The sequence below is a fragment of the Capricornis sumatraensis genome, chromosome 22, assembly GCF_032405125.1.
Source record: "Capricornis sumatraensis isolate serow.1 chromosome 22, serow.2, whole genome shotgun sequence".
In the NCBI taxonomy this organism is placed as follows: Eukaryota; Metazoa; Chordata; class Mammalia; order Artiodactyla; family Bovidae; genus Capricornis; species Capricornis sumatraensis.
This window is the reverse complement of record NC_091090.1, coordinates 20,541,256-20,564,660: the sequence shown is the minus strand read 5'-3', so window position 1 is coordinate 20,564,660 and position 23,405 is coordinate 20,541,256. Positions and strand designations below refer to the sequence as shown.

The following is a 23,405-nucleotide window of genomic DNA, read 5'->3' as shown; positions in this document are numbered from 1 at the left end:
AGCCTTTGGCCTGCGGTCAGCTGTGACCCCCTGGTCTGATTTCCTGGGACTCACCCCTCCTCCTCCCGCCTTCTCCCCAGGCCTGAGGACAAGGTCAGTTCTTCTTCTTCCGTGGTCGCTGGTTTGAGGCTGCAGGGGGCTTGTCCAGTCCAAGTCTCCTTAGCTTGTCCTTGAATCATTAAATCCAGATCCTAGACGCAGATTCCTTGGGTTGAAATTTGGCATCCTCTTACTAGCTGTGTGACCTTGGGCAAGTCATTTCACTTCTCAGTGCCTCAGTTTCCTCCTCTGTAAAGTGAGGATAACACTAAATTTGAGAATTAAGATAATTAATTTATGTAAAACATTTAGAACCACACTTGACATACAGTATATATAACTGTTGTTATCATGAATTACAAAGCAGATATTAATACCTAGAGGAGACATGGATAAACTCCTGCTAAATGTCTTTTCTTTGCATTGGTTCTAATCTCACCCCAGATGTGTGTGAACTCTGTTCCATCCCTGAGTCAGGAAGATCCCCTGGAGAAGGGAATGGCAACCCGCTCCAGTGTTCTTGCCTGGAGAATTCCATGGACAGAGGAGCCTGGCGGGTTACAGTCCATGGGGTGACAAAGAGTCAGACACGACTGAGCGACTAATGCGGAGAGCTAAAGGGGGCGACAGTAAATGAGGGAATATGTGAATACATTAGAAAGCTCCGAGGTGACCTCTGAAAATGAAATTCTTGTAAATGGGTGAGAGGCATGACTCAGTGGATTGTTGGTTTGGGAATAACCACATTCATCCTAGGAGGGGGTGGCCCTCTTCTGAGAATGTCCAATCTTGGGAGACAGACCTACTTTCTAAGGGATAGTTCCCGGATCGACTGAGAAATTCAGTGCGGAGGTATATGGGCATCAGGGGAAAGTGAAGTCGCTCAGTCGTGTCCGACTCTTTGCCACCTGTGGACTGTAGCCCACCAACCTCCTCCGTCCATGGTATTCTCCAGGCAAGAATACTGGGGTGGGTTGCCATTTTGAAGAGAGTAATTCCTGGGTGAAGGGGGACTTGTGGCTCTCAGCCCGGGAGGTGTTTTATAGCCACCTGGGGATAAGCATACAAACCTGGGCCCCAGGCCTAGAGATGCCGGGCTCTAGGTCTTGGAGTGGAGCAGGGGTATCAGAGTTCTTCACAAGCTTGGGACTTCCCTGACAGTCCAGTGAGTGGTTGGGGTTCGGCACTTTCACTCCTGTGGCCTGGGTTCAGCCTCCAGTCAAGGAACTGAGATCCCAACAAGCTGTGCAGAGTGGCCCCCCCCCCCCAAAAAAAGAATTCTTCTCAAGCTCCCCAGGTGATCAGGTGTGAGGCCAAGCAGTAATCGGAGACAATGTAATAATGACAACATATACTATAAACTGGACATCAGAGATGCATTGCCCTGTCTCAGAACCACCCCTGCGAGCAGCTTATAGTATCCCCATTTTATAGGTAAGAATACTGAGGGTCAAGATCATACAGAAGAGCTTCTATTTAAATCTAGGTCTGAGTCGAAAGGCCTAATATAAATATTTATATATATTATAAATTGAGGTATAGTTGCTTTATAGTATTGTGTTAGTTTCTGCTGTACAACGAAATGAATCGGTTATGTATATATACATATACCCCCTCCTTTTTGAACCACCTCCCCCGACCCCATCCCACCCTATCCCACCACCCCTCCAGGTCATCACAGAGCACAGAGATGAGCTTCCTGTGCTATGCAGCAGCTCCCCACTCCACCCTGCAGGAGGTCCACCTGGGAGAAACTTCTCAGGAATTGACATTAAGATCCTCTGCTCTGATGTAAACTGTAAAATCCATACATGACGGGTTGGAAGAGATATGCAAACTGATTTAAAAAGATCCAGAGGCTTAGGGAGCCAAGGAAGTCTTGCCCTTAACCCTTGGCCTCTGTTAACATATCTACAGAAAGAATGCGTCAATGGGGCTGGGGGTGCTGCTTGGGCTGAGGGAGAGGACCCACCCCTGCTGACCTCTGGGAGCGTCCTGATCTGCTGTCAGCTTTCTTTACGTGTTTGTTTATTTGCACCTGGTCTTAGTTGTGGCACGTGGAATCTTTAGCTGCAGCATGTGGGATCTAGTTCCAAGACCAAGGATCGAACCTGAGCCCCCTGCACTGGGAGTCTTAGCCATTGGACCACCAGGAAAGTCCCCAGCATCAGCTCTTTGCTTCTTTCTTCCTTCTCTCCCCACCTCTCTGGCTGTTAATTTCCTTCGGAAGCTCCTCTTTCTCTGCTTACCCCTTGAGTGTGGCATATCTCTTCATTCCAATCCACCAGGTTTCCTCGGTGGCAGCTTCCAGTCCGGAGTTGGGGTGCCTGTGCTAAAGACTTCAGAGTTTTGTATCCTTGATGTCCAGACTCAAGACATCAAGGTCAGGGTTGAGGAGAGATGAGGGCATCGTCAGCTAGGACCAGAGTTCACAGTCCGGCTGGGTCCATCTTGCCTGTGGACCTTAGAAGTTATTTTATTTTTTTTTAACCTCAGTCTCTTTACCTGTGAAATGGGATCGTAACACCTATCCTAAATGATTGTCATGGGAATGAAAATAGACTTGGTATTCCAGAAACACAGTAAGAGCTCTGTAAAGGGCATCTATTTATTATGTCCGGCCAGTGTGGGACTTTATGTGAATATGGAGACTTCAGAGGGTCTTTCCCTCTAAATCTGTTCTTCCACATAGATTCCTAATCGGAAGAAACAGACTCACCTTCCATCAAATTGTCAAAGCCAGATTCCGGATGGTCAGCCTGGACTATTTCCCCGGCCACCACCCAAATGGCCACTGACTTTTAGTGTTTCTGTCTTCTGCATTTCTTCTGTTATCATAAGCTGTCCTTGCAATTTCTCACTGTTATTATAAGAACCTCTTAACTGTTCACTAAGCTCACTCCTTCCCAAACTCCGAACACTTCTGTCCTCAGGCTCTATGCTATGCTATGCTAAGTCACTTCAGTCGTGTCCGACTCTGTGTGACCCCCTAGATGGCAGCCCACCAGGCTCCCCCGTCCCTGGGATTCTCCAGGCAAGAACACTGGAGGGGGTTGCCATTTCCTTCTCCAATGCACGAAAGTGAAAAGTCAAAGTGAAGTCGCTCAGTCATGTCCGACCCTCAGCGACCCCATGGACTGCAGCCTACCAGGCTTCTCCATCCATGGGATTTTCCAGGCAAGAGTACTGGAGTGGGGTGCCATTGCCTTCTCCGACTCAGGCTCTAGTCCAGATGAAAACCCTTTAATAGCTCTCCATTGCCTTTGGAGCACAACTCAGATACTGCTGTAGCCACAAGGCCCTTCATGGTCACCCCTGCTTTCTGTCTGGCCTCTGTTCCTGCTGCCATCCTGTCTTGGGCCCTACCTGCTGGCTGTGCTGAACCACATACCAAATATTCCAGTTTCTCACACCTCACTAAGCATCACTAAGTCTTTGCTGGAAGACCGCACATAGACACACACACACACACACACACACACACACACACACACACACACACACACACACACACACACACACACACACACACAGAGGCTGGAGCAGGCGCGCTTCTCCTGAGGTTTCCGTCTGTTTTTCCAACAAGACTCTGAGCCCCCAGTTCCCCTTCAGCATCTCTGGGTACCGGATACATGGCAGTTGGAGGCGCTCCTCGTAAAGGGTGGCACTGCTTGGTGTGGGCCATGCTCAGGTCTGTGCACCTTACATCCTCAGGCCTCTCTGAGGTCTGTATGCTTCTTTCATCCATTCTGTTACATTTGTTGAGCACTTTCCTCTGGTCCAGCCCTGGTGCCTGGATGTGGCAGGGTTAGGAGGCTAGGAATGCCTGGGGTGAGAAAAGGGATTCCTGTTTATCTAGAAAGGTCAGGAAACATCTCTGAGAAGGTGAACAGTGAGCAGAGACATGAGACAAGGGGGAAGGGAGCTGTGAGGGAATCTAGGGGAAGGGTGGTCCAGGCAGAAGGAATAGCCAGGACAAAGGGATCCCTAGCCCCTTTGGACTGATGAGGAAGCCGAGAGTCTAGGTTAAGTCATCCAGAATCACAGAGTAAGTGGCCGAGCTGGGTCTTCAACCCCAGTTCAGTAACTCCTGACTCTTTCTCTGGGCCATTACTCTACATGGTCTTTTGGAGGGACATTGGGTGCCTTGGCTGAGGGCGGACAGCTCATTCACCGTGACACTCTCTGGCTGGAGTCTGACTTCCCACGTCAAGTACGGCATGGGCAGATCGGCTGTTACTCATCTGTGGCTCTGTTTCTCTGTTTGGCCCATCCATTTCTTTCCCTGGTATTTGCTGGAGACAGTGCAGTTGTGTCTCCTCCCCCAGCAGCTTCAAAAAGCACACTTTCTTGGACACTTCCCTGGTGGTCCAGTGGCTGAGACACCAAACTCCCAACGCAGGAGGCCCGGGTTCAATCCCTGGTCAGGGAACTAAATCCCATCTGCCCCAGCTAAAAGATCCTGCACCAAATCTAGGAAACTGAAGCTAATACCTGACACAGCCAAGTAAATAATAATAAGAATAACGCTTTTTCCTGCAAAGGTGAGGACCAGACCCTGGATTATGGTGGCTTGGCAAAGGCAAACTCCCCCTAGCTGGTCAGTGGTCAGAGTGGCCTCTGTGTCTCATCCCACAGCTTCTTTCAGACTTCAGCAGAAGAACGGAAGTGAGTGTCTCTGCAGAGGTGGTGTATGAGCTGGCCTCAAAGGACATGGAGCATTTTAAGAGCGGTGGGGAAGTGGGGTTTTAGACAGAAAGAAGTGTATGAGCTGAGCAGAAACATCAATGTTGGACACTTCAGTGGCCCAGGAGTATAGGTGGGGGTGGGTGGAACGTGTTGTTGGGGAGATAAGACTGGAGAGAGAATTTTGGGTAGATCATGGCAACCTTTTTTTTTTTTTTTTAAATGGATGACTTTGCGTGTGCATTTCAGATAAGAGATCTGGATTTTGCCCTGTAGACATAGAGATTTTAAGGTTTAAAGAAGTAAAGGAAATGTGTGTACATTCCTGAAGTTTTGAAAGAGTACTTGGACAATCCTGGGAACTCAGGCTGAGAGGGTGAATGGAGGTGGAGGACCGTGGGAAGAGAGCACGGCAGGAGTGTCCAGCTTCGGCAAGAGTGCTGGAGGCTAGAGCGGGGGGACTAGATTCCAGAGACGGTTGGAAGAAGAGGTAACAGGATCGGCTTGTAGGTTGATGTGGAGCCTGAGCCAGAGGAGCTGACAAAGAATACTGTCCACGTTTTATCCACGTGGTGAAACAGTGGCTCATGGTTCACTGAGGACAGGTTTTGAGCATCTTGTGCTTGAGGCGTCTCTGTGACATCGGGTAGCGGGTGTGGGTTGGGAGTTTGGGATGGAGGTTAGAGCTAGAGAAGCGTGAGAGCTGAGGCTGAAGGAATGGAGTGAGGTCTAAGAGGTGTGCTAGGTGAGAAGAGAAAACCAGGGCCTTAAGGCCTGGAAGATGTTTGTACTTCCAGAGGCAGGTGAACCAGGGGTGGGGGACTGTGGATGAGTGTTTTGATTAAGGCATCCCTGGGACTGTTTGACACATCTCAGCGCCCGATGATAGGCGGTAGAGGACACATTTAATGGAGGGCACACGGTTGACTAAGTCTGGGTTATCTGCTTAGAGACACGCAGACCAGCCAGCGGTGCTTCTGGTCAGCCTGGGGTTATTTACATGGCCTCTGTGCAGGTGGCCTCTTCCTCTGCACGCACCCAGCTTCCTACTGCTGGGGTGGGGGTGGGGGGCAGGTGGGGGGAGTTGGGGGGTGGGGGGAGAAACTCCTGAAAGTGGAGATCCTGACCTCTCCCCCATTATTCTCCAGGAAGCTCAGCCCAGGGCTTTGCACCCTATAGAGCACCAGATGTGCGGGCAGAATAACCAAGCAGAATGGGGGGCAGCGGGGAACCCAGTCTGCTGATTCTCCTTGAGTTCCTTTTTAAGAAGAACATACCATTTGTGGGATGAGTCCCCTGAATTTTGAGTTGCTTCAGGCTTGCTCCACCTATCGGTCCCTCCATCCATTCTAGATCAGATTTCCCTGTGTCAATAGCCACTAGAAGTTGAGGACTTTGAACATGGGATTGGGAGGCTGCCAGCCCTCTTCATGCATAACCTTATTTACATTACAACAAGTCTCCAAGGCTTTCTCCCAGGACACATAACAAGTTAAGTGGCAGAGGTGGGATTCAAGCTCAGGTCTAACTCAAAAGACCTGTGCTCTCAATAATTCATGCTAAGGCCTCCCTAGATAAAAGGTGACCATATAATTTATTATCCAATTGGAAACACCTTTTTTGGGGTATCCATTTATTTTGGGGGGCTGTTGCAGGGTTTAGTTGCAGCACGCGGGATCTTCAGTCTTTGTTACAGTATGTGGGATCTTTTAATTGGAGAATGCAAGCTCTTAGTTGCACACGTGGGATATAATTCCCTGACCAGGAATCGAATCCGGTCCCCTTGCATTGGGAGCACAGAGTCTTAGCTAGTGGGCCACCAGGGAAGTCTAGAATGCTTTTTAAAAAGTTTTATTGAGATATAATTTTCATATCATAGAATTCACCTATATAAAGTGCACACCTCAGTGGTTTTTAGGATATTTATAGACTTGTGCAATCATCACTATAATCTAATTTTAGAATATTTTCATCATCCCCAAAAGAAATGCAGTACCCATTAGCAGTCAGTCATCAGCACCACCACCCCAGACCTAGGCTGACCACTGATCTATTTTCTGCCTCCATAGATTTGCCTATTCTGAACAATTCATATAAATGGAGTCATACTATGCATGGGGCTTTTGGTTGGCTTCCTTCTCTTACCATAATGCTTTCAGAGTTCATTCATGTTGTACTATGCATCAGTGCTTTATTCCTTTTTATGTTATGTTATTTTTTATTTATTTTTTGGCCATGCTGCAGGGCATCTAAGATCTTAGTTCTCCAGCCCTCGCCCCCTGCAGGGGAAGCTGGCTTCTTAACCACTGGCCCACCAAGGAGGTCCCTTCATTCCTTTTTACGAATGTCTCAGTGATCTTCCATTGTCTGAATACCACTCATTAGACCATTCTTAAATATGATTCATTATATTTGTTCATATGTTGATGGACATTTGATTGCTTACATTTTTTGGCTGTCGTGAATAATAATAATGCTCTGACACCTGTATTCAAGTTTTTGTGTAGATGTATGGTTTTTTCTTGGGCATCTACCTAGGAGTGAAATCACTAGGTTATATGGTAACTGTCTGTTTAACATTTGAGGAACTGCCAAGTTGTTTTCCAAAGTAGCTTCACCATTTTATATTCCCATAGCAGTCAGTGTAGGAGGGCTCCACTTTCTCCATATCCTCAGCAACACTTGTTATTCCAATCTGGGACACTTTTGAGAGTGAAAGGGTGCACCATTTATAATTATACTAGGACAAATGCTACTAACTGGAACATAGTCTACTTAGATACAAAAAAATTTAGAAGATTCAATTCCTGATTTCAGAGAACTTTCAGGCCACACGATGAGTCAAAGCCCCCAAAGCCACATACTTGAGTCAATTAAAGAATCAAGTAAAGGTAAATTATTAAGAAGGAAAGCAAAGTACATTTTGTTTCCCCCAGGAGATTGTGTTCCCTTTAAGAGAAAAGAGCTGTCTTTTATTTGTTCTTGTATTGGTCATGGCCTTAGGAGGTTCTTGGCATTTGATCGGGTGTCAGGGAAGATCTGTGGAATAAATGAATGAATAAGAGAAAAAATGATACAAACACTCTTGGAGGAAATGTTTTTAAAAAAAAAAAAAAGGAAGAAAAGGTCACCTGGGGACTTCCCTGATGGTCCAGTGGCTGAGACTATGAGCTCCCAATCAGGGTACCTGGGTTCCATACCTTGTCAGGAAACTAGATCCTGCATGCCACAACTATAATTCGACACAGCCAAATAAATAAATAGTATTTTTAAAAATGAAAAGTCAGCTGGCTTGGATTTGTGTGTTTGGGGGAAGTATGGATCTTTTCTGCTCATTAACAACCCTTGTTTAATCACTCAGTCGTATCTGACTCTTTGTGACCCCGTGAACTGCGGCACACAAGTTCCCTGTCCTTCATTATCTCCCGGAGTTTGCTCAAACCCATGTCCAGTGAGTCGGTGATGCCATCCAACCCTCTCATCCTCTGTTGCCCCCTTCTCCTCCCGCCCTCAGTTTTCCAAGCATCAGTCTTTTCCAGTGAGTCAGCTGTTCGTATCACGTGGCCAAAATATTGGAGCTTCAGCTTCAACATCAGTCCTTCCAATGAATATTCAGGACTGATTTCCTTTAGGATTGACTGGTCTGATCTCCTTGCAGTGCAAGGGACTCTCAAAAGTCTTCTCTAACACCACAGTTCAAAAGCATCAATTCTTTGGCACTCAGCTTTCTTTCTAGTCCAACTCTCACATCCACACATGACTACTGGAAAAACCATAGCTTTGACTAGATGGACCTTTGTCAGCAAAGTAATGCCTCTGGTTTTTAATATGCTGTCTAGTTGGTCATAGCTTTTTTTCCAAGGAGCAAGCGTCTTTTATTTCATGGCTGTGGTCACCATCTGCAGTGACTTTGGAGCCCAAGAAAATAAAAGTCTGTCACTGTTTCCATTGTTTCCCCATCTATTTGTCATGAAGTGATGGGACTGGATGCCATGATCTTAGTTTTTTGAATGTTGAGTTTTAAGCCAGCTTTTTCACTTTCCTCTTTCACCTTCATCAAGAGGCTTCTCAGTTCCTCTTCACTTTCAGCCATAAGGGTGGTGTCATCTGCATACCTGACGTTATTGATTTGGGAATCTTAAACTGGATTTTGCCAGTGTAAATGACTGACAAGAGGTGGAGGAAAGGCCTTCCACACAGGGGAGTTGCCTGAGCAGGAAGTCTGGAACCACAGCCATGTCTTTACCCTACAGGAGGTTAACAAACTTTAGGAATAAATGTGATACCTACTCCCAGGAGTTTCCAATCTTTGGGGAATACAGTGGGCACAGTTTGTTCAGTTCAGTCACTCAGTCATGTCCAACTCTTTTCCAACTCCATGGACTGCAGCACACCAGGCTTCCCTGTTAATCACCAGCTCCCAGAGCTTGCTCAAACTCATGTCCATCGAGTCCGTGATGCCATCCAACCATCTCATCCTCTGCTGTCCCCTTCTCCTCCTGCCTTCAATCTTACCCAGCATCAGGGTCTTTTCCAATGAGTCAGTTCTTACATCAGGTTGGCAAAGTATTGGAGCTTCAAGTTCAGCATCAGTCCTTCCGATGAATATTCAGGACTGATTTCCTTTAGGATTGACTGGTCTGATCTCCTTGTTGTCCAAGGGACTCTCAAGAGTCTTCTCCTGCTCCACAGTTCAAAAGCATCAATTCTTCAGCGCTCAGCTTTCTTTATGGTCCAACTCTCACATCCATACATGACTATAGGAAAAACCATAGCTTTGACTTTGTCGGCAAAATGATGTCTCTGCTTTTTCATATGCTGTCTAGGTTTGTCAAGCTTCTCTTCCAAGGAACAAGCGTCTTTTAATTTCATGGCTGCAGTTGTAACACCCTTTTACTGGTTGTATGCCTGGGTGTCATCAAGCCTGGGTGTCATACTGGTTGTATGACTGGGTGTCATCAACCTTTTTGGCTCAAAATTCCTGTGAATCTTTCAATCTTACAACCTGGGAAGTTCCTGGAATTGGTGGGCCAGGAGCTAGGCCTTAAAGTAAAGAGGTAGATTTGAAGGAAGGAGCAGGATGCCAGTGTTGGGTGATAAGGCTCTGAGGTGGACTGGAGTGCTCCAGCTAAGATAAAATGGGATAGGGTGCCTTGGCACTCTTGAAGAACTTTAAAAGACAGGCTGGTTGACTTTTAAATTTGACTGATAAGCAGGTCCATGGACTGGAGATGAAAGGTGTGTCTATGAGAGATTAATCTGATGGCTCTGGGCCATGGATCCTGAATCTATCTGGAAGCAGGGTAAAGACCTAGAGCCTCTGAGGGAGGCTTCTATAATTGTAATGTAGCCCCGGCCTTTCAAAAGAGGGTTTGAAACTCCTTTGGGGTCAGTCTTATGATGTATATCACTTCCATGGAGTTTCATTTTCCTTAGCCATTGATAATTTAAACCATTATTTTTATATTTTAGCAATTATGACTGTATTATGGAGCTCATGCCAAATGTACATACATTTTAAAGACAGCATATTAGACTTTGGGCTTTCCTGGTGGCTCAGTGGTAAAGAATCCACCTGCCAATGCAGGAGACTTGAGACTTGGGTTTGCTCTCTAGGTCAGGAAGGTCCTCTGGAGGAGGAAATGGCAACCTGCTCCAATATTCTTGCCTGGACAATGGCATGCATAGAGGAGCCTGACAGGCTACAGTCCATGGGGTGGCAAAGAACCAGACATGACTGAGCAACTGAGCATGCATGCATTAGACTTTCAGGTTTGCAGAAAGCAATTTTAGATTATGCAAACGGATTCTTCAGAGAGATGAATTCTTTCTGCTGTGAAGGGGGTTTGCTTTGGGTTTTTTTTGTTGTTGTTGTTGTTTTTGGATGTGGACCATGTTTAAAGTCTTTATGGAATTTGTTACAGTGCTGCTTCTGTTTTAGGCTTTGGACTTTTGGCCCTGAGGCATGTGGCATCTTAGCTCCCCAACCAGGAATCAAATCAGCACCCCCTGCACTGGAAAGTGAAGTCTTTTTTTTATTATTAATTAATTAATTAATTGGCTGTGCTGGGCCTTTGTTGCTGGGAGAGGGCTTTCTCTAGTTGAGGAGAGCAGGAGCTGCTTGCCAGTTGTGATGCACGGGCATCTCACGGAGGTGGTCTTCTCTTGTTTCGGAGGAGCATACATTCTAGGGCACTCAAGCTTCTGGAGGTGTGGCGCCTGGGCTCCACAGTTGTGGCTGTTAGGCTCTAGAACACTGTTAGGCTCAGTAGTTGTGGCGCAGGGCATAGCTGCCTCGAGGCCTGTGGGAGCTTCCTGACCCTGGGATCGAACTCATGTCCCCTGCATTGGCAGGCAGATTCTCAACCACTGGACCACTAGTGGCAAATTTTGAGAAATTTGCCAAAAGCCTACCAGAGGAATAGGAATAGTGGGATCTAAGTGAGCTTCAGGGAATGGTTTTATTGGCCCAGGGAACCAATTGGGTACAGGAAACCCAATGAAGAAAGAAATCTAAGATGGCACTAGAGCTTAAAGTCTGAGGACTCTGAAGAAAGATGATGCTATTCATTAAAAAATGTACAAGTTAAGGGGACTTCCCCGGCAGTCCAGTGGTTAAGATTCTGCACTGCCATGTGGAGGGGGTGCAAGTTTGATTCCTGGTCAGGGAACTGAGATCCCACATGCCACACCGTGTGGCCTGAACTAATTAATTAAATAAATAAAAGAGATAACTGATACTTTTAAAATATGTATAAGAGAGGGGTGGGAAGATGATGGTCTACCTTGAGAACATTGGGCACAGGTGGCCTTGAGAACAAAGGATGGCCACGGAGAAGGAACCAGTAACCTTTGGTCTTTTTCAGCCTCTGCTAAAGCCTTCAGAGTTCCGTCCAATGGCTTGGCATCCTTGGCACTTTGCCTACTTTACTTTCAGTGCATCACTACTAAATAAGATGTTTACTGTAGGATATTATAGATGCCCTATATCAGACTAGAAAAGTTTCCATCTATCTCTACTTTGACAAGAGTTTTTTCTTATTGTAAATGGATGTTGAATTTTATAAAAAACTTCTTTGGCATCTGTTGATATGATCATATGTTTTTTTTCCCCTTTAATCTTTTAGCGTGATAATATATAATGGTTCTGTTCAAAATAAACTATGCATTTTTTGTATAAAGTCAATAACATATCACCCTTTTTATATTTGCTAATATCTTGCTTAGGATTTTACATTCATGTTCATAAGTGTAATTGTCTTTTCTCATATTGCACTTGTTGGAATCAAAATTATACTAAAAATGAGTTGAGATGTGAACCCTCTTTTTATATTCTCTGAAAGAGTTTGTATTGAAATGACTGTTTTCTTGAATGTTTGGTGGAGCTCTTTGCCTATTTGCTATTGAAGGGTGTCCTATCGTGTGGGTGAGAGTAGAGAAAGGAACTTTTATTTTGGGAGTGAAAGTTGCCTAAACAATGAGGAAAATTTACTATCTCACGCATCACAAAAAGCCCAGTGGTAGGTGGTGCCAAGATTGGTTAAATCAGCAGTGCAACAACACTAGGGAGAGAAATTCATTCTGATCTTTCAGCTGTCATTCTCAGGTGTCAGCTCCTTCCCTCATTGTTGCAAGATGGCTGCAGCTGCTCTGGACATCACAGCAACATGGCTAAGGGTGTGGGTTCTGTAGCCAAACCTGGTTTCAGATCCCATAGGTATCTGATACTGGGTAAACTGCTTAACCTATCTGTCATATGGGATGGTAATAGTCCGTTACCTCAGAAGTTTAATATTATATGGATTAAATGAATTAGTTTTTTAAACTCTTAGAATTATGCACTTAGAATCATTGTTGCTAAGTCACTTCAGTCGTGTCCAACTCTGTGTGACCCCAGAGATGGCAGGCCACCAAGGATCCCAGCTCCCCACCGTCCCTGGGATCCTCCAGGCAAGAACATTGGAGTGGGTTGCCATCTCCTTCAATGCATGAAAGCGAAAAGTGAAAGTGAAGTTGCTCAGTCGTGTCCGACTTAGCGACCCCCATGGACTGCAGCCTACCAGGCTCCTCCATCCATAGGATTTTCCAGGCAAGAGTACTGGAGTGGGGTGCCATTGCCTTCTCCGCTTAGAATCATAGTAAGCATCCAATAAATTTTAGCATATCTTACTCCATTCTCACATAAGGCAGAAATGAGTCTTTTATCTTTTGCGCTGCATTTATTGAAGCCCCTTAGCAGGCTGCCGTCTATGGGGTCGCACAGAGTCGGACACGACTGAAGCGACTTAGCAGCAGCAGTAGCAGCAGCAGACTTATTTCACGCCTTATGGCCAGATTATGACAACTACCCATTCCTAAACCAGCTATGGAATTGTCTTGATTTGGTTTAGAATAATTTAGGTTTAACCTCTCAGACAGAGGAGTATCCAGCCTCTTCTAAAACAGTCATCTGATATCACAACAAAATCTGGGTTCTGTTTGTAAGGCTGAAGTTGGGGTGGCGATAGTGGGGGCTTTGGGGGTCACACAAAGAAGGGCAGGGTAGGATTTCCCATCCCTACTGGTTCTCCATGATATTTCTTCGAATCACCCCTTAGATTTGCCTAGCACTTCACAGTTTACTTAGTGGGGTTTTTTGTTGTTGTTGTTGTTTTTTAGTATTTATTTATTTGGATGTACCAGGTCTTAGTTGTGGCATGCAGAAGTTTTAGTTGGGGCATGTGGGATCTAGTTCCCTGACCAGGGCTCAAACCTGGGTCCCCTGCATTGGGAACTCAAAGCCTTAACCACTGGACCACCAGGGAAGTCCCAACTTAGTGTTTTTTAACCAGTGCCTTAATTCATCTGGTCTTAGAACCATCCCCTAAGCAGTTTGGGCTCTTGTTATCCCCTTTTATAGATGGGGAAATAAGCTCCCAGATTTAAAGCACTTGCTTGGTTCTGGGTTTATAGCTGGTACAGAACCAGGTCTTGAGACTTAAATTGAGGTCTTTGGGTTCAAAATTCTTCCTTTTTTTTTTTTTGCCAGACCATGGGGCATGTGGGATCTTATTTCCTCCAACCAGGGATCAAACCCACGCCTCCTGCAGTGAAAGCGAAGAGTCCCAACCACTGGACTGCTGGGGAATTACCAAAATATGCTGTTTTCTTCCTCTTCCGTGAATTCCCAGTTGTCTGTCATTCACATGGTGCCCTCACAACCGCCACATCCTACTTCATATTTTCAAAATTAATAGTTTTTCATTAGATAAATGTATCTTAAAAAGGAAGCTTGATGAAGGCCCAGCTTTGATGTTCTGGTGCACACACAACTTTCGAATGAGCACAAAACTGTTAAAAATACATTTACTCAGGATTATAACTCGTGCTCCACTCTGATGAGGTAGCACGTACAGCTGTTTTCCACCTCGATGCCCATGGACCTCACATTTTAGGGTACAGCAGTCCCCCCGGTCCAAGCCCCCAGCCTTGTGACTTTGCCTGATGGCTCTTGCCGTTGTCAGGACCCACTGTGCCCACCACCATCCAGGAAAGCTGGAAGTGCTGGTGGTGCTTAATTCCAGACCTGCCTCCACACGCAGCAGCCTTCAACCGTGCGATTGTGCTGGTGTTTTTCTCACATCCAATTTGTCTCATTCATGCATTCATTTATTTAGGCAGGAAAAAAAAAAAAAAACAGTTTAAACACTTACTATGAACCAGGCACCATTCTGTTTCAGTGGGGTAGAGTAGACAAACTATAAACAGAACACGGAGGTAAGGTGTGGTGTATGTCAGTGATTAGTGGTAAGCAGAAAAATCGAGCAGTGACTTTAGTCAAAGCCCAAAGGCAGAGCCATGGGGTCACTGGATGCAGAACATGCCAGGCAGATGGGACAGGAAATACAAAGGGAACATGTATGCCTGGTATGGTCCAGGAGCAATAAGGAGACCAGTGTGGCCAGAGCAGGGTGAGTGAGAGACAATTACGTGAATGGAGAGCCCTGGGGGTTGAGACTAGACTGGAGGGGGCAAGGGTGGACCAGGGATGCCCCTTAGGAGCCACCATCCCAATCCAGGCAACAGATGATGCCGCTTAGACCAGGGTGGGAGAAGCGGAAACAGAGAAAAGGCAAGGACTGGAGATGTATTTTGGACATAGAAATGAGTAATGCTTTGGATGTGGGAGACCAGTCAGGACAAAGAAGAACTGAATTTGGACCAGGGAGGTAGCAGAGGAAAAGAAGAAAGAGGGTTGAATTTTACAGATATTTTGAAAGTAGACTCTTCCATGGTCTGCTGATGGGTGGATGTGGGAGTTGAAAGAGAGTAGTCAAGAATGACACCAAGTGTTCTGGCCTGAGCAGCTGGAAGGATGGAGTTGCCATGTGCTGATATGGGGGAAGCTGGTGGGAGGAGCAGGTTTGTTGAGGAAAGCTGAGGATCTCCAGGGCTCTCAGGCTTCTGTAGGTGCAGCATGTGGGCTCAATAGTTTCGGCTCGCAGACTCTAGGGCACAGGCTTAGTAGTTGTGGCGCATGGCTTAGTTACTCTGTGGCACGTGGGATCTTCCCAGACCAGGGATCAAACCCGTGTCTCCTTCATTGGCAGGTGGATTCATTACCACGGAGCCACCCAGGAAGCCCCCAGTTTGGTTTTGTGCTTGATTTTTCCACTCAAAAATACGCATTCAGGACACAACATCATTAGGTAATATTTCTACTAAAAATATAAAAATATTTATCAATCCTCATTTAGTCAGGAGAAAACAATCAGATGCATCCAAATTGGAGTACACTGTGTAAAACAACTGGCTTTCCAAAATACCCATGTTCTCAAAGACTTTTCCTCCCCTTGGTCACAGTGCAAGGCATGTGGGATCTTAGTTCCCTGACCAGGTATCAAACCTGTGCCCTCTGGAGTAGAAGCACAGTCCTAACCATTGGACCACTGGGGAAGTACATCAAAAACTTTTTTTAAAGGATCAGAAACTGTTCTAGAGTAAAGGAAATTAAAGAGGTTACATTGCAAACACAATCCTTGAATGGATCTTGGGTTGAGAAAGCAAAAAGCTATGAAGGGTTATTACTGGAACAGCTAGGGACCTTGGTATGCAGATTGCGATATACATACATTTCTAATTGGGATCATTGTTTCATGGTTACGTGGGAGACTTGCATTCTTAGGCGACCCAGACTGAAACATGTAGAGATGAGAAATCATGATGTCTGTAATCAGGTCTCAAATAGTTCAGCAAAATACACATAGGAATTTAGGTGAAAGGTGTGTTAGTGGTCACTGCTATTCTTGCAGCTTTCCTGTAGTTTTGAAATATTTCCAAGTAAAAAGTTGGGGGGGGGGAACAGTATGAAGAGTATTCATATAAGTGTCTCCAGTTCTCAGAAAACTAGGATATCTGATAATAGCCCATCAGACCAGTTTTCATATATTAGAATTTGCCAGATCTTCACCACCACTACAGTAATCCCTGGCATTTTTATTTTCCATGTGCCTCCACATCTATTGTGTTACATTTATTATCATAAATAGTCTGTACACATAAAGAAGTTTGTGTCTGTAAGTACCACAATCACAATGAACTTTAAAAAAATGGCTCACCATATGCCAGGCACTATTTCATGTGTTTAACACGAATGAGTGCATTCCATCCTTCTAGCCACTCGAAGGGGAGGTATTACTCATAGAGACAGAGTAAAGGGACAAAGCAAGTAATTAAAAAGTTAATCCCACTAGGGCATTGTAAGTAAAGAAAAAAGTATAGGAGACCCCTGTAAGTTAATGATCACTCAAGAAAGCAGGTTTGCTTAACTACCAAACCCAACAGGCTTGCTTAGCAACAAAACCAGGCAACAGAAGCACAGTTTCATTACTGTCATTCTTAGTTTCAGAAGAGGAAACTGAGGCACAGAAAGGTGGTACAATTTGCCCAAAGTCACACAGCCAGGGTAGGTGGAGGGACAGAGTGATGTGGCCCCAAGCCCTCCAGTGTTCATCACCGTCCCCTTGACCACTCGCTTTACACTGTGAAATGTAATGGCGGTGCCATTCTAGAAGGATGGCTTCTGCTGCTCAAACCTTTACTTTTCTCTGAGGGGTTCTGGGTGTATGTTCATAGAGTAAAGGGTACTCCTTAAGAGAGGGAATGATAGTCATAGCAACAAAAACTACCATCTTTGAATGCTCACAGGCATTCAGTGGGCCAGGCACCGGCAAGATGCTTTCTGCCTGTTTAGTCCTCAGAACCCCTTTGCGGCTGAAACTATTCTTACTCTCATTGAACAAAAAAAGAAAAGGTAGAGCCCGGCGTTGAAGGCAAGCAGACTTGCCCCAGCCCCCACCCAAGATGCCTCGCCTCTCTACCTGTCATCTGAACGGGTCCGAAGGTAACTGAGCCACGGAATGTAGCCCGTGGGGTGATGAGCCTCACCCATCACCTTGTTCACCCCCTCAGTTCTAGGAGGGGGACATTTCAATGCTGAAGAGGAGGAGGAGTGGGAAGAGGAAGAAGGGGAAGAAAGCATTGTTTCCTTCCTCCTTGGAGCTTTTCATCTGGCTTGTGACATTCCATTCCCACCCCTCCTCTCATTTGCCATTTCATTGAGCAACTTGTTCTAATTGAATGCACCTGGGCAGAAACTCCTCCCCATATTGGCCCTGGTCAGTGCTTTGCCTTTTTTTTTTTTCCCCTTCTTTTATGAATAATGAGGGGAGCCCCTGTTCCTTTGAGATGGAGGTGCTTGGTGAAGTTCCCAGGCAGATCAGCCAACCCTCCAGGAACTCCTCTGCCCTGGCCCAGCACTGAGCTCACCCGCCTCCATGGAGGACAGCCAGCCAGCTTGTAGCTGACCTTGGCCAGAGGTCCCGGATGACTCTGCTCTGGGCATGTCAGTCCTAGTCAAGGGCGAGGCAGAGGTATCCTTCAAAATGCCCGGCTTACCAGGAGCCCCCTTCCCCAGGATGTAGGCTCACTCCCAAGCTTCCAGGACCGGGTAGTTTCTGTCCGCCTTCCTCACTAAACCAACAACTAATAAATCAATTTGCACTCATAGATCAGCACAAGAGGTAGCGGAATGAAGTAGTTAAGAGCATGGATTCTCCAGCCAGACTCACTAGATTGTATCTAGCCTCGACCACTTTAGCTTTGTGACCTTGGGCAAATTATTTAGCCACTTTAAAGTACTGGTTTCCCTTTCTGTAAAATGGAGGGAAATAATAGTATACTTATGGGGAAAAAAAAATGATTCACTCTCTCATCAAAGATGCACCATCTTAACAGAACAGTCCTACTCAATAATTCTGAAAGTAAAAAAACATCCAGGACAGAACTGGTTTTTGGTTATGTACTGACTTCAAAAGCTACATTTTTAGCCCTTCTGCACCCTAAAAGCCCTGTATGCTTCAACATGTTTGCCTCCCCTTAACGTCATATCTAATTTTTATAATTTTAAATACACTGTTCTCTTTAACAAAAGCGTGCAATGCAATGATTAGTTAGCTCAAGAAACTTCTTGCTTGTATTTTTGAAGACAGGAATAGAAGGCTTACAAGATCAGAGAAGGTACACAGCCCACATTCACACTGATACAACAAGAACTCTTGAATTTAAAAATTCATACACATTACTAATAAACCACTTTTCATCTCGCCAGTTGGTAGTTTGTTTTTTTTTTAAGTAGATATCTAATGTTTGTTCATTAGTTTGGTTCAGCCTTTCAGCAGGGAAATTTGGTAATAAGAACTGTATCAAAAGCCTTAGAATGTTTCATAACTTCAGATTGAGAAATTTCACTTCTAGAAATTAATTCACTTCTAGAAATAATCATGAGTGTGCACAAAAATATTACCACAAAAATATTTTACAGTATTATTTCTAATAGGGAGGAACTAGAAACTACCTAGATTTCCAATAATACAGCTTTGGTGAAATACATTACGCTATATTCACTCAGTGGTTTACTAGGTAGTTATTTAAAAAGTTATAGAATATTTAAGGAGATGGAAAAGTGCTGACAGTATACTTTTCCGTGAAAACAAAAAAGTTTACAAAATAGTTCACAATGATGTCATTCTTAAAAATATGTTTATTCATAGAACAATTTTAGAAAAATAAACATTGTCATTTTAAAGGGTTATCTGGCTAACTGATGCAATGCACCAACTCATTGGAAAAGGCCCTGATGCTGGGAAAGACTGAGGGCTGGAGGAGAAGGGGACAACAGAGGATGAGATGGTTGGATGGCATCACTGACTCAATGGACATGAGTTTGAGCAAGCTCTGGGAGATAGTGAAGGACAGGGAAGCCTGGCATGCTGCAGTCCATGGGGTCTCAAAGAGTTGGATACGACTTAATGACTGAAGGACAACAATCTGGATGGTGAAACTGCCAGTACTTACTATTTACTTTTTTGTGTGACATCGATATTTTCTGTCTTCTGCAATGCATTGAATATTTCCATGATATGCAAACAACAAAAATTTTATTGCATAAAAAAGAACAATTCACTGGGATAATGCTTAGCGCAGGACTGACCTCTTTCTATAGAGTGTCATTTCTCTAGTAACTAACTTCCTTAGTGTCTCACCTCCTTGGAGGACCCCAGGAGAGGCAGGGATCCCCATGGCCTCCTGCCATTTGGAGCATTACTGGAGGCTTGTGGTGTGTTTGCCTCCTGGTCACGCGGAATCCAGCTCTGGAAACACTGCAAAGTCCCAAAGCTTGGGAGATAAAAGTGGCGCCTGAAAGATTTTATAGAATCTGAGCAAGAAACTCCTCTAGAAAGGAGGCAGTTTCTCCGCCCATCATTTCCTCAAACGGAAACTAAGGCCAACGTCAGGGTTTGTCCAAGGCCACACACCCAACTTAATGACAGACAAGGTGAGGCCTTGAATCCATGACCCTTCCGCCCTGTTGTAGTTCTCAAGCGTGCGGATTTAGGACTGTCTCTTCTCACACTTTAGTGTGTACAGGAATCACCAGGGATCTGGTTAAAGGCAGATTTTGATCCAGTAGGTCAGGGGATGGGCCTGAGGTTCTGCTTTTCTGACCCGCTCTCAGGCTGGTTCGGGGATCAGTTTAAGTAGCCATGGGGTAGAGCAGAGATTCTGGGGGCAGACCGTCGGCTTCCCAATCCTAGCTCTGCCGCAGACGAACTATTATTATAGTTACTGCTTCAGTTTCCTCAACTGCAAAATCAGTATAAGACCTAACCCACAGCTTCTTCATTAAGATTTTAATAAGTGCTCAGACCAGTCTCCCCTAAGATCTAGCTATTTTATTATTATTTACTTTTCCTAGAGCAAGCAGCGGGTGAAGTAGAGTTTGACGAATGAATGAATAACCTTTCGGGGCGCCTGGAGTCGGGAGATGCAAAAATGGAAGGGCTCGGAGGTGGGGGCGGGGGGCGAGGAGAGGCCCACCTCCAAAGCACACTCCTCTAGCACCGGGTGGTCAGAAGGATCCGGAGCGCCCGGAAGCCGGCGGCCCGCGCCCAGCCGACCAATGCGGTCGCCCGGGGGAGGGGGAGCGCCCGCCAGCCCTTTCCGTCCGGGCGCCGGAGGCCCCGCCCCCGGAGCGTCGCGACGTCTGAGCATTCCACGGTTGCTACTCGGTCTCGAGGGGCGGGGCGCCTGTCAGGGAAGCGGCGCGCGCGCGGCGGCGGGGGCGGGCTGAGGCTCGGCCGCGCAGTGCCAGCGACAGCGCCACAGTCCCGCGCCCCGCGCTCTCCGGCCCGCCGCCTGCGTTCTGGCTCCCGAGCCCGCACTCCCGCCCTGCCCGCACGCTGCCCGAGGATGGAGCTGCTGTGCTGCGAGGGCACTCGGCACGCGCCCCGGGCCGGGCCGGACCCGCGGCTGCTAGGGGACCAGCGTGTCCTGCAGAGCTTGCTCCGCCTGGAGGAGCGCTACGTCCCCCGCGCCTCTTACTTCCAGTGTGTGCAGAGGGAGATCAAGCCGCACATGCGGAAGATGCTGGCGTACTGGATGCTGGAGGTACCGCCCGGGCGGGTCTCCCCTCCCCCGTCACCCCCGCGCCCCGGGCTCCGGACATCCCGGGGCCGCCCTGTCGGGACATCCTGGTCCTCAGCAACAATCAGCAAGATGTTTCTGTGGCGCAGATCCCCGGGGCCTGGACTTTTCACTCGCGCCCCCTTAGCCGGCTGCCTCGGTGCTGTCTTTTTCTTGCCCTTCTCTGACCCTGACCGCCAGGCATTTGGCACCCCCAAATAACCCTGTCTTCGGGCCGGGAAAGCGGGGCGAGGGCCACCCTCTCCCCTCTTGACTTCTCTCAAAAGCCTCCCCCCGCCCCCACCGCACGCCCGGTCTTCTCGGGAGAGCGCGCCTGGAAAACCCTGGGCTCGGCCGCCCCCGCCGCAGAGCCGGTTCCTTGTGTGTGTCGCGGGGGTTCTGGCGGGGAAGCCGGTGGGGGTGGCGCGCTGTTCCGGCCGTCAGGGAAATGGAAAGTGCGGGAGGCAGCCGCTGGAGTCTCCTCCCTTCCTTTTGGGTGTGTGCACTGGGTGGCAGTAATGGGGGTAAGGTCCCAGTTCTCTGGCTTCTATGGGTGGCTCTTCCGAACCCCTCTCCCTTGGTATGGGGGGTGCAGATCAGCCTCAGTTTGGATTCCTGAAGGAAGGGAGCCTCTGGCGTATCCCGCTCCCACCCCCCCCCACTCCCACCCCCGGGGAAAGGAGGCACCGCAGAGGAAGTGGGAGGGTGTCACCTTGGGGAAGGCGCATCCTGCGTGTTAGTCCTTGTCACTGTGAGTACACCTACCCCCTCCCGTGTCTTGCTCCCCATTCCACTTCCCTTCAGCGCACCGCACCCCTCGCCTTTAGTTGCTGCTGCGTTTCCTAAGCCTCTGCCCCCGAAGTGACTGTGCGCCCTCCCCCAGGTGTGTGAGGAGCAGCGCTGTGAAGAGGAAGTCTTCCCCCTGGCCATGAACTACCTGGATCGCTACCTGTCCTGCGTCCCCACCCGAAAGGCGCAGTTGCAGCTCCTGGGTGCGGTCTGCATGCTGCTGGCCTCCAAGCTGCGCGAGACGACGCCCCTGACCATCGAGAAGCTGTGCATCTACACCGACCATTCTGTCTCCCCGCGCCAGCTGCGGGTGCGTGCATACCCTCCCCACCTGCCAGCACCCCCTGCCTCCTTCCTGACGTACCAGGAGGGGGGAAGCTGAGGCCTCCGGAGGCTTTCTGCCCCTGGGGGGGGTAGCAGCTTTTTTTCTTTTTCTTTTGACAAAAGATGGGACAGTGTGGTGTGATGGTCAGGGTGGCCCCAGTTCAGGCTTGCGCTCCCAGCATGAACCAGATCCCCTGTCTTGACCTCCAGGGGGTGCCACTCCTTCATGGTCTTTCCCCTAGATAGCAACAAGTCAAACTGCATGTCTACACTCACTAGCACTTTGCCTCTGGGTTTACACAGCCACCATGAGTTATTTATTGGCAGCAGCAGGACATGCCTGTGCACCCCCACTGGAGTGGGGGAGTGGAACGTGCTTCACATGGGGGAAGGGGCCGCCCAGGTTGAATCTTGTCTCCCAGTGTGTGGACTTTGTGATCAAAAAGTCTCCCAGAGCTGATTAAAGCCAGGCCCCAGCTGCTGTAAGGAAGGGCCGAGGAGTTCCATCCCACTTTGCTTCCTTCCTTCCTTTTATATCCCAGGAGAACCAGCTCCTTCCCTCATTCTCCATTCCCTAGTCTCACCCTGAGAAACTGCTCTCAGAAGCAGCTGCTTCAGGCCGGGTGGAATCATCTTTCCCCCTTTAGCCAAAGGCCAGTGCCGAGGCACAGACTGGCTGAACTGCAGCTGCTTCCGATGTGATAATGATGCCCTCTCCCCTGGCCCACCCACCCTGACCAAGGTCTTTCATAACCCTGTGGGGAGCTGCTGTCACTCCTGTGGTTTGGGAAGTGGCTCCCTGGGCCTCTTGCTGGGAACTTGGGGTGGGCTCTTCCCAAGGCAGGGCAGGGCAGTCATGGTTCTCTTTCCCCACTGAGCCTGGAGAGGAGGTGGGGAGTTGCTTGGATTTGGAAGAGGTTATTTGGGAGCGTGCAGATCATCTCTCGGGGGACCCAGGGGAGAGGGGTGAGCTGGCACCTTCCTCCACCTTGCTCTACAGCAGTCGAGTCTTCTCTTGACCCGAGAGGCGTCTCTGGGCCCCATCTCCCGGGGAGGAGGGCAGCGTGCTGGCTGCTGTGATTGGCTGGCCAGGAAAGCCAGGGTACTGGGGCCCCTGAGTGCTGCTTGTCGGGGAACGGGATTCCTCTTCCTGCCAAGTAGCTCTCGGATATGGGAGTAGGAGGCCAGAGCTGGGAATCTGGGAGGCTCCACAGCCCTTTGTGATGAATCTGGTAGTTTTGGGCAAGTCTGAAGGTGGAGCTGGTTTCCAGGGCTAGAGAGCAAGATGTTTCTGAAGGAGTTTGGGCTGGTGGAAGGGGACTTCATTTTTGTGAAAAGATGAGCATGGGATGTGTGCCTTTATGTGAGGGCAGTTTTTCAGAACAGGCCAAAAGTCCTCTCCTCCCACTCCCCCTGCCTGAGCTGGGGGTGGAGCGTGCCGATCGATGACTTCCTAGAAGGTCAGAGTTGGAAGGGACATCAGAGAGCTCCGGTCAGTCCAAATAATCCTTGTGCCACAAAGAAGGTGGGGGCCCAGAGGAGGAAGGAAGGGTCCTGGCTCGGTG

At 47.8% G+C, this 23,405-nt stretch overlaps 1 protein-coding gene across 3 annotated transcripts in view; it reads left to right on the top strand.

The window, feature by feature from the left end:
* CCND3 (cyclin D3) overlaps nucleotides 1–23,405 on the top strand; it is a 94,554-nt gene that overhangs the window by 67,027 nt on the left and 4,122 nt on the right. Inside the window, exons 1-2 of one of the 3 annotated variants that reach the window (XM_068961086.1) lie at nucleotides 20,453–20,712; nucleotides 21,611–21,826. In XM_068961086.1, coding sequence (XP_068817187.1) covers nucleotides 20,515–20,712; nucleotides 21,611–21,826 — 414 coding nt within the window. In that variant the 5' untranslated portion in view covers nucleotides 20,453–20,514. Of the gene's footprint in view, nucleotides 1–20,452; nucleotides 20,713–21,610; nucleotides 21,827–23,405 lie in introns of those variants that run through there. The other 2 variants (XM_068961087.1, XM_068961088.1) reach the window with 2 other exon arrangements.